This window comes from Pteropus medius, unplaced genomic scaffold, assembly GCF_902729225.1.
Source record: "Pteropus medius unplaced genomic scaffold, Ma_sr-lr_union100, whole genome shotgun sequence".
Taxonomy (NCBI): Eukaryota; Metazoa; Chordata; class Mammalia; order Chiroptera; family Pteropodidae; genus Pteropus; species Pteropus medius.
In genome coordinates this window covers 397,935-409,976 of record NW_024354911.1, presented here as the reverse complement: position 1 = coordinate 409,976, position 12,042 = coordinate 397,935, and the positions used below count along the sequence as shown (strand labels likewise).

General features: G+C 33.2%; 1 protein-coding gene across 1 annotated transcript in view; it reads right to left on the bottom strand.

Annotated features, from left to right (window-relative positions):
- LOC120597864 (contactin-associated protein-like 3) overlaps positions 1 to 12,042 on the bottom strand; it is a 194,060-nt gene that overhangs the window by 85,763 nt on the left and 96,255 nt on the right. Inside the window, exons 5-7 of the mRNA XM_039856539.1 lie at positions 4,039 to 4,242; positions 3,233 to 3,417; positions 2,030 to 2,173 (exon numbers count right to left, since the gene is read on the bottom strand). Of these exons, the coding sequence (XP_039712473.1) occupies positions 2,030 to 2,173; positions 3,233 to 3,417; positions 4,039 to 4,242 (533 nt within the window). The remainder of the gene's footprint in view (positions 1 to 2,029; positions 2,174 to 3,232; positions 3,418 to 4,038; positions 4,243 to 12,042) is intronic.

Here is a 12,042-nt window from a genome sequence, read left to right as displayed (position 1 = left end):
CCAAGAACTTTCCAGTGCTCACCTTGGTTATGTATATGTGCTTATAAGTGTGTCACTCAGGTGACAAATACAACTTACTATATAGGTGGGAGGTATATGTTTGCATGTCTAAAGAAAAGGATGTGGCCAGACTAGAGGTCCCAAAGGTAGGCTGGCTGTCTCCGCAAAGCTTTTACAGGATGCATTTCCCAGGTCAGTCACTTAGCCTAAGATTTGACCTTCTTAGTACACACGGTTTTCATTTTTATACAATTCTGTTTGAAAATAATTTTTTTTATCTCTAGATTCTCTCTATTGCTCCAGGAGAAAACTTATTTTTAATCATAGTGTTTGGATAAAAAGAATTTAACAAAATCCAAATTAAATTCTCTACAAGAATATTTCTCTGGGATTAAAAATTTTTCGTAAATTTTATATAAAAAAAACATATGCCCAATCTTTTCCCTCCTTTTCCAAAATATATTATGCAAAGAAAACCAGTGAGACTGAACTTAACTTACCAGATACCAACACATACCATAAAGTCAATATAATCAAGTCAGTGCGCTATTCATATAGGAATAGATATATCAGTGCACAAGAATAATTAACCCACAAAAAGATCTGAGTATATATGTACAATTAGTATGTAATGACAGTTATAATTCAACTGTGGGGGGAAAAATTTGGGTCAGTTACTAAATAGTGTGGCAACAAATAAATATCCATAAGGCAGAATATTAAAAAATTGATGCTTATCATACATTTAGTAAATAATAAATTCCAGATAATAAAAGACATTTTTAAACCTATGAACAAATAAGTGATAAAACCAATTTTAAAATTCTTACAAGAAATCCATGAGAACATATATAGATTTTAGGATTTTAGAGACATTCCAAAGCAAACTGAATACTACAAAGCTATAGAGAAATTCATAGACATACTGACCACATACAAATAAAAACATTTATACACTCAACATATCATACAATATTTAATATAAAACTGATAAATCTGAAAGAATACTTGGACCACAAATGATGAAGAGTTATCTATCAAATATAAGCCTCTCATAAATTGGCAAAAAGTTTTTAAAAAATAGACAAAAGAATAAGAATAAACAATGATCAGAAAAGTAAATCCAAATGTGCAACAAACATGCAAAAAGATTATTTAATTCACCAGGAGTCACATAGCATGAAATAATAATGAAATATCCACTGAGCTGGTAAGAGTCTAAGAAATGTAAAACAGTATGGCTGGCTGACATGTGATGAAAGGGCTCTGTCATACATTGCCCGTGAAAAGTGTTGTGTTAACAGCTTTTGAGGAAGCAATTCAACAACATTTATTAAAATTTAAAATTGTATAAAACTTTCAACCAAGAAATTTTACTCCTGGAACTTTATCCTATCAAAATAAAAGCCCCAGTATTTGAAAACACAGGTGCAATTGTCGCTTGTAGCAGTAAAAAGTAGAGACAAAGCAAATGCTTTGAGTAGGGAATGACTAAAGAAATAATGGTAGAATTTCATACTGGAACGTGACACAGAAATTCTAACTGTAGAATTATAATTCAGAACTAGAAAGACTTTCCACAAGGTATTGCTGAGTCAGAAAATCAACATGGAGAAAAGTTTATATAAAATAATCCAATCCATTCTTGTAAACAATGCCAAATGTGGAGGCATATAGATTCATAAATGTGAGTTTGAGGTTACCAATCTAAAGAATTCAGTATTATGGACCAAACGTGGAAGCAAAACACTAACTTAGTAACATGAGGGCTTGGTGGCAGAGGAGAGAATTGGAAGAGTAAACCAATCAGAAAGAAAGACACTTTCTTAAAAAGCTTTTATGTGATTGTACTTTACTATTTTTGTAAAATTATGTATGTTTATATAGATATTTAAAAATTAAATCAAATAAACTAAAAGTACATGCGATGTATACCTTCCTGCTTTCAGAAGAGGCATATTTTAAAACTGAATCAACAAAACAAACTGTTGCTGCTTTTTCTCTTGAATTCTCATTTAGACTTTCTTACCATGATGAAGATCTGTGGTTTGTGTTTCTTGGACAAGTCAATGATATCCACCCCATTATAACAGAGATTTTCAAAACAGCCATAAAAGTTTTTATGTAAGAAGGCCATTGATTTTCCATGTCCAGAAATCCCTCCAAAGCTGATCTTAGAAAGAAAAAAATGACATAAATAATATTGTTTGATGATTTTCTGATTATCTGGCTAAAATATTTCTGATTAGCAGGTAAAGTATGATTGTCTCAAATCTATTTGCCATTATTTTACATTATATTCATTTCAAAGGAAGTTTTAGATGCAGATTTATTAATGTATTATATATTATAGTCAGATAAATAAGTTAAATTCCCTTTTTACAACTTGCTACTCGTATGGCTCTGTCATTTTTGTTAACTTCCATGGTAAATCTCGATCTTTGAGACAATGCGGTCAACTGTGATGACATCCTACTTTACAAACCTTTCTAATATCGTACTTTAGGATCCTGATCTTTGTCATGATTCCAATAGATTACAATAATAAAGCAATTGATAATATCATTCAAGACCAGGATCGCCAGCTAGTCTCCTCTGCTGAGGGAACTTATACCAAAGGGAAGGCTAAAATCATCTGGTTTGCTCTCATAGATGTGCTGAACAGAACTAGCAGAAAAAAAAAAAAATGCCACAGTTCAGTGTAGATTAAGTATATGTAGGCAAAATAGTGCAAATATTGTTAGGCCTTCAAAAAACCCAAGAAATTTTTTGAGTTATGTGTATTTGGCACTCTTGTTACTTAAAAATCAGATTAGGACATATGCTGATTACTTCTCCAAGTTGTCCTAGGTCATTAATTCTGTTTAAGATTGCTCTAAAACACAAAGAAATCACTAAGGTAATTGTTCACAGCCAAATATCAGATGTAACACAGAAGTGTCCAAACAAACGTATTTTAAAATGTTGCTTATTGTGTTGATAGCTCTTTATGTATAGATTTCCTAAATTTAATGACTATTTACTCTCACATAAAGACTAACATCTGTAAGGGATAAAACGTCTCAATAGCATGTTCATGTATCTCCTACTGTTCGAATATTACCTACAGGAAATATTTCACCAGATTTCTGAATTCTAGAAGAGTCTTTCTTTATGCAGTAGTATTTTCTTGATAAGATTATATTGCATTTAAATGATAAAACCTGTGATACTTAAAAAGTAATGTTCACACCTCATAATCAAGATCCAAGTAGTTGGACTCTCCTTTTGCCTGGAAGTGATGAGTGTGCCTGTCAACAGTGAAGTTGACATATGTGCTGAGGATTTCTATGAGGACAGAATGCCAATGCTGATCATCCAGCAAGCTACCCAGAGTGAGGGTCACGCTGGTGTCAGGAAAGGGGAGGTTAGCATTGCCTAAAGAGAGAAAAAAAGTAAATGAACCATTCCACCCAGTTTAATACCATGATTTCTATTTTGAGGTGGCATTTCTCAAAATTATACCTTCCTCACATACTTTTAATCCAAGAACTTGTCAGCTGGTTTTATCTTAATCTAAAACAATCTTTCGATCTTGAGTAATTTCTCTTATCTTATTTGTTTTTCTTCTTATTACTCAATGGATTTTCATATTTCTTGAAAATATTTTCTTCCCAGGATCTCATTAATGGTACTTATTCAAAAATTTACAATAGTCAACTCTTGTCTTTAGGATATTATCAGATTATTTATTGAGCATCTACTAATGGCCATATACAATTATCAAGCTACAAAACTTTTTTCATAAAAGCATGTTTAAGGCATATGCACATTGCCCTCAGTACACCTCAACTGTAGAGTGACCATATTTCTGTTGGCCTAGACAGTTCCAGATTACATCTATTGCTTCAGAGTAATTATTTATAAGGCCTCCTTTCTTACTCAAAAGTGTTCTGGTTTCAGGATAAATTGACTACCTAACTGTGAAAAAAATTAAGTGAAAAAGAAACTTTTATCTAAATAATCATATTTTCAAAAACTCCACCTTGTAGTTTTTACCTGAATTAAGGAATAAGATGAGTTTTCCTTTAACTAACTCCAGGGTGATGTGTTTGCCATTTTGTCCTTCTCTGTGAAGTAGAATCCCATCATTCTGCCTGGTTTTAAATTTCAAAGAAATAACATCTTTTGTTGGACTCATGGAGTTCTGATTAAATGTGTACAGCAAGGAACTTTTTCCATCAAAATTAACCATCTCAGATTCTACAGTGGAAGACATTAAAAAATAATCTAAGTACAACATATTTTTATTAGCACGCCGAAATGTGTAAGTCAACAAACATACATACATAGTATATCCCTGGTTTAACAGACGGGGAAAAACACTACTGCTGATTTTCTCTTGACACTGGAAATTAATATACTTAAACTCCACTCTTTGCTTTTTTCTGACATTTTCCCCAAAATGTATCATCTAGAAATTCTTCTGTTTGCTAATTCCAATTGCTCCCATCTTTGTATTGGCCTATTCTTATCTATGAAAAAAGAAAAATTGCGGGCGGCGGGGTGGGGGGGAAGTTGAAGTCAATCTCCCCTGAATGAAATCTCTCTGTATGTTTTATAATCACTCAATATTACTGTTTTTTCAGAAGGTTATAATAGGTCTCACACACTGGTTAGAGGTAAAATATCAGTGTTACTCAATGTAAATGGCTTAATTGTTTTTGAACCCGTGGTTTTGGCTTTTAACAATTGTCATATAAACAGTCACTTTAATGTGCTTTTGTCTAGTCATAAAACACACATACCCACACTAGATTTACTAAATATCACTTTGAATTCATATTAAAGTGTATCCAGTGAACTGGCATGTAATTTTCTGAACATTTTGGCTCTGTGACAGCACAAAAGGGCACACCTGTTTTGTGTTGTGCCTTAGGAGTACGGTGAAGATCATTCTGCTGCAGCATATTATCCCTACGATTCTGCCATTTTCTCTCAGCTTCTAATAGTGTCTGATCTTTTCAATTATCAAGGTCACTGGCATTCAGTTTATATGAAAAAGTTCTATTTTATCATTAATATAAAAAAGAACATCAGTCAACTTAACTAAAGACAGAATGAGAGATATACAAAGGAATTCATATTGCCCAGAAAAATGCCTTTATTTTTCATATTTCACAAGTAAAAAGAAAAGACATAATTATCTCTTAAAAATTCATTTCTGTAATAAAGAAGGTGCAAGAAAAAGCCAATAAAATCTTTCAGGCCAAAGATATGATGTTGTTGTTTACTTTATTTAATGACACAAAAAGTTGTGTCATTACATTTGGACCTATATTTCATTCAGATTAGCTAAAATATTTACAGTAAACCCTTTATATTCAGAACTCAAAAAAATCATCTATTTTATGCAGCTACCTTTTGAAAATTTGCAAGTTTAATTTAATACATAGTGGAAAATATATAAACACTATTATGCCTAAAAACTTGTAAACTAAACAATTATTTTTCATTAAATAATTAAATGAATGCAGCTGATAAAAACATAACTGCCAAATTCAAATGATGTCCTTTACTTAACAGAGGTCCTTAATTCCTGGACCATGGACCAGTACCGGCCACACAGCAGGAGGTGAGTGGTGGGGGAATGAGCAAGCTTCATCTTTATTTGCACTGCTCCCCAGCACTAGCATCAGCACCTCAGCTCCACCTCAGATCATTAGATTCTCATAGGAGCACTGGTCCCTGGTGCCAAAAAAGTTGGGAATCCCTGCTTTAGTGTATTAGATGACAACAAACTAATGAAAGCTTGATAATGAAGAACTTATTAAAATGCTTTCATATTTTCATAGTGTAGTTTATGTCAGTCAATGAAAGGCAATGATAATAAGGCTTATTTTTAAAGTTACCTAATAAGAAATTTTTGTTCCATAAATGATTTTGCCAGGATTATTTTGATCAAATAATTTCTGTCCTCATTGTCCTTGTTGCCACCATTATTTTGTAAAAGTAATATTGATCCCCTAGACATCAGATCTCCTGAAATGTCTGTTAAACACAGATTTTGACCTCATTCCAGAGTTTCTGACTCAGCAGTTCTGGGGTGGGACCTGAAAATCTGCATTTCTAATGAGTCCCTAATGACTTTGATCCTACTGATCTGATGATCATATTTTGAGAACAACTGCTCTAAAGCACTTATGTTATATTTTCTGGGACTTTCCCCTCAGGCAAAATAGAGTAGTGAAAACTCTATTGGGTAATAACACAAAATAATGGCCTTAAAACTCTTTTTCCCTAATATTTTGTCTCTGTCTAATGTGATCACTAGCACTTGTACCTAGAACAATTAACTACATATTAACCATCAAATTACATCTTAGGAGGTGAATTTACATGCATTTGACAGTTTTTTCAAGCCTATAAGGTGACTGAACTATTACATAGGTATGTAGCCAACTGAGTAAAACAAAACTGGTTAAAAACAATGTATTTTGCAACAGTCCTGGTAGTTTAACTAAAATCTTAAATGATAATAAACTTAAGCTCAATTTGGAGGTTAATAAAGGATATATAAAACTCAGAAATTGCTTTTAGAAATGTTGAGCTGCTGCTTTGTTCTGTAGCCTGTTATGGTACAGCCACACAAGCTAATTTTTAAGGTTTGTTAATAAAACAAGCATAAAACAAAGAATAGGTGGCAGAGAGCACACATACCCATAAAGTATTCAATATTTGCTGGTTGGCCCTTTACAAGAAAAGTGTGCCCACCTCACATTACAGAATGGTCCAGTAATTGCTACTGTGCCTGGTTTCTATTATTCAGTGGTGGCCATGATAAGATCCAGCTCACAACCAGACATTTTGCAATCCTTCTTTGATTTAAAAATCAAAGCCCTTATTTTATATAGGAAATCAAAAATTTAATTATTTGTGTTGACCTGCCTATTGTATAATTCAATATACTTCATTCGTGGCTATTCTTCAATATATATTTTATAAGGTAAAGTATCGGTCAAAACTTTGGCTCCTACCTGTATAGTTCTGTGTATAATATAAAAGATTGTTTGTTTGTTTTCAATGTAGAAAAATCTGTATTTTGACATATAAACAACTAACATTTAGTTTGGGTGTTTTTTGTTGAGTTTTATTTTATTTTATTTTTTTCTCTTTTTTTTATTAAGTTTATTGGAGTAACATTGGTTAATACAATTATATAATTTTCTAGTGTACATTATCATTTGACATCTGTATATTCTATTGTGTGTTTATTACCCAAAGACCAGTTTCCTTCAGCTACCATATATTTGATCCCCTTTACCCACATCACCCTCCCATACACCCATATATTTGACCCCCTTTAACGTTATGCCTACCCTCTCTTCCCGCACCCACCTACCCTCTGGTAACCACTAGTCCATTGTCCATGCCATGAATCTCTGTTTGTTTGTCCTGTTCGTCTGTTGCTTTTAGGTTTATATCACACATAAAAGTGATATCATGTAATTTTCAACTTTTTCTGTCTGGCTTATTTCACTCAGCATGATTATCTCGAGGTCCATCCAGGTTGTCACAAATGGCAGTATTTCATCTCTTCTTATGGCTGAGTAATATCCCATTGTATGTTCGTACCACTGCTTCTTTAGCCAATCATCTATCATAGGACACTTCGGTTGTTTCCATGTTCTGGCCACTGTGAATAATGCTTCTAAGAACATCAGTGTGCAAATATCTTTTTGGATATGGGTTTTCAAGTCTTTGGGGTAAATACTAGCAGAGAGATTGCTGGATCATATGGTAGATCAATTCTTAGTCTTTTGAGGAACCTCCATACTGTTTTCCAGAGTGGCTTACCAACTTGCAGTCCCACCAGCAGTGTATGAGGGTTCTTTTTTGCCGCATCCTCTCCAGCATTTGTTATTACTTGTCCTGTTGATTATAGCTATTCTAACAAATGTGAGATGGTATCTCTTTGTGGTTTTGATTTGGAATCCCCTAATAGCTAGTAATTTTGAGCATCTTTTCAAATATTTGTTGGTCATTTGTATGTCCTCTAGGAAGAAATATCTGTTCAGGTCCTCTGCCCATTTTTTAATTGGATCATTTTGTTTTTTTATTGTTATTGAGTTGCATGAGTTCTTTGTATATTTTGGATATTAGGCCCTTATCGGAGGTGTTGCTTGCAAATATATTTTTCCATTTGGATGGTTGTCTCTTTACCTAGTTGATGATTTCTTTTGCTGAGCAGAAGCTTTTTAATTTAATATAGTCCCATTCATTTATTTTAGCTTTTACTTCCCTTGACTTTGAGGTCAAATTCATAAAATCTTCTTTAAGTCCAAGGCCCTCGAGTTTAGTTCCTATATTTTCTTCTATGCATTTTATTGTTTCACGTCTTATATTCAGGTCTTTAATCCATTTTGAGTTAATTTATTGTGCGGTGATAGACAACAGTCCAGTTTCATTCTTTAGCAGATGGCTTTCCAGTTTTCCCAGCACCATTTATTGAAGAGGCTTTCTTTTCTCCACTGTATGCTTCCGGCTATTTTGTCAAAAATCATCTGCCCATATACACATGGGTTTATTCCTGGACTCTCGATTCTGTTCCACTGGTCTGTGTGTCTGTTTTTTTGCAATATCATGTCGTTTTGATAACTTTTGTTTTGTAATATAATTTGACGTCAGGCAGAATAATGCCTCCAGACTCATTCTTTTTTTTTCTCAGGATGGCTTTGACAATTCAGGGTCTTTTGTGCTTCCATACAAATCTGATGAGTTTTTGTTCTATTTATTTAAAAAATGCCGATGGGATTTTGATGGGGATAGAATTAAATCTGTATAATGCTTTAGGTAATATGGTCATTTAACTATGTTCATTTTTCCAATCCAAGAACAAGAATATTTTTCCATTTCTTTGTATCTTCTTTGACTTCTTTTAATAGTGTCTTATAGGTTTCATTATAGATCCTTCACATGTTTCATTAAATTTATTCCTAGGTATTTTATTCTTTTTGTTGCAATAGCAAAAGGAATGACTTTTTCCACTTCTTTTTCTGACGCTTCATTATCAGTATATGAGCATGCTATGGATTTTCAAAGATTGATTTTGTATCCAGAAAATTTACTGTATTTGCTTATTGTTTCTAGTAGTGTTCTTGTGGATTCTTTAGGGTTTTCTATATAGAGAATCATGTCATCCGCATATAGTGACAATTTGACTTCTTGGTTTCCTATTTAGATGCCTTTTACATCTTTCTCTTGTCTGACTGCACTTGCTAGGACATTCAATGTTATATTGAATAACAGTGGTGATACTGAACACCTTCACCTTGTTCCTGATCTTAGAGGGAAGGTTTTTAGTTTTTCACCATTAAGTATAATGTTAGCTGAGGGTTTGTCATAGATGGCCTTTATTATGTTAAGTTACGTTCTTTCTATACCGATTTTGGTAAGTGTTTTGATCATAAGTTGATGCTGTATCCTGTTAAAAGCTTTTTTTCTGCATCTATTGATATGATCACATAATTCTTATTTTTTAATTTGTTTATTTGCTGCATCACATTAATCAATATGTGTATGTTGAACCATCCCTGTGCCTCTGGGATGAAGCCCACTTGATCGTAGTGTATAATCTTTTTAATATGTTGCTGTATTCTGTTCACTAGTATCTTATTTAGGATTTTTGCATCTGTGTTCATGAGAGATATTGGTCTGTAGTTTTCTTTCTGTGTGTTTTCTTTACCAAGTTTTGGTATCAGAGTAATACTGGCCTCATAAAATGAGTTGGGAAGTATTGCCTCCTCTTTGATTTTTTGAAAGAGTTTAAGGAGAATAGGTATAAAATTTTCTTTGGATGTTTGGTAGAATTCACTGGTAAAGGTCCTGGACTTTTACTTTTTGGTAGGTTTTTGATGATCGTTTCAATTTCCATACTGCTGATCAGTCTTGTTAGATTTTCCAGTTCTTCTTGATTCAGTGTAAGAAGGTTGTATTTTTGTAAGTACTGGTCCATTTTTTCTAGGTTATTAAATTTGGTTTTATATACTTTTTCATGGTATTCTTGTATGATCCTTTGTATTTCTGCAGTGTCTGTCATAATTTCCCCTCTTTCATCCCTGATTTTGTTTATTTGTGTCCTTTCTCTTTTTTCTTTAGTGAGTCTAGCCAGAGGTTTGTAAATTTAATTAACCTTCTCAAAGAACAAGTTCTTTGTTGCATTTATTTTATCTATTTTTTTTTATTATTTTCAATATTTATTTCTGCTTTAATATTGATGATTAGTTTCGTTCTGCTGATTTTAGGCTTCATCTCTTCTTCCTTTTCTAGTTTTTTAAGATGAAGTATTAGGCTGTTCATTTGGGCTCGTTCTTGGAGGTAGGCTTGTAATGCTATGAACTTTCCTCTTATGACCGCTTTTGCCGTGTCCCAAAAGTTTTTATGTTTTACTATCATCATCATTTGTTTCTATTATCTCTTGATCTCTCTTTTTATCTCTTCCCTGACCCAGTTATTCTTCAGTAGCATGCTGTTTCATCTCCATGTATTTGTGGTTCTTCCTGATTTCTATCTGCAGTTGATCTCCAGTTTCAAAGCATTACGATCAGAGAATATGATTGGTATGATTTTAACCCTCTTCTATTTGTTGAGGCTATCTCTATTTCTCAGTATGTGGTTGAATATTGGGAATGTTCCATGTGCACTAGAAGAATGTATAAGCAGCTGTTTTGAGATGGAAGGTTTTATAAATGTCAATTATGTCCAGATGATCTAATGTGTCATTTAAAGATATTATTTCCTTACTGATTTTCTGTTCAGATAATCTGTCCATATCCGACAGTGAAGAATTTAGGTCCCCTACATTGATAGTGTTTTGGTCTGTTTCTCCCTTTAGTTCTGTTAGTAATTGCTTTACATATTTTGGGGCTCCCTGATTGGGAGCATAGATATTAATAAGTGTTATGTCTTCTTGGTGCATGATTCCCTTTATCATTTTGAAGTACCCTTCAGTATTTTTCTTTACCTTTTTTATTTTGAAGTCTACTCTCGCTTTTCTCTGAATGCCATTTAGTTGAAATATCATTTTCCACCCTTTCACTTTGAGTCTATATTTGTCTTTGGAGCTGGGATGTGTCTCCTAGAGGCAGCATATGGTTGGGTTTTTTGGTTTTTTTTGTTTTTTGTTTTTTTTGACCCATTCTGCAACTGTATACCTTTTTATTGGTGAGTTCAGTCCAATTACATTTATGGTGATTATTGAAATATGAAGTCTTATAGCCATTTTCTCTTTTGCTTTCTGGTAGCTCAGTGTTCCCATCTCTTCTTTGACCGTGTGCTTCTGTTTTCTTTATTTTCATTGGCTTTTGTGGGTTTTCCCTCTGGTCCTTCTTGTTTAATGTTATATACAACGGTTCTGAATCTTTGTCATGTGGTTAACATTACAAATATGTGAAGGATATTTATATATATATGCAGTCATCCATTTTCTACTGAGCATGCCTTAAATCCATTCCCCGTTGTGCTTTTGGATCTTTGAATCTTCCCTTTTTCTGACATTGTTGTCTCAATTTGTCCCTATGTATGCTGAATGTTCATTACTATATTGCTATAGCAAATCTCTCCTTATTGTTTAAGCTTATAATGTTTTTTTAAGGTTGTACTCCTCTGCTTGTATTTGTCCGATAGTCACTTTACTCCTAATTATATATATATTTTTTGTCATTTTGTTTTAGGCGAACTGATCCCTTTCAGTATTTCCTATAGTACAGGCCTTGTAGTGGAGAATTCCTTCAATTTTTGTATGTCTGGACAAGTCTTAATTTCTCCTTCATATCTAAAGGAGAGCTTAGCTGGATACATTATTCTAGGCTGGTAGTTACTTTCACTTAATAGTTTAAATATTTGATTTCATTCCTTTCTGGCTTGTAAGGTTTGCGCTGTGAAATCTGAGGATGATCTAATGAGTTGTCCTTTATAAGTTACCGTTTTCTTCTCTTTGGCTGCTCTGAGAATTCTGTCTATGTCGTTGATTTTTGATAACTTTAATACAATGTGTCTTGGTGG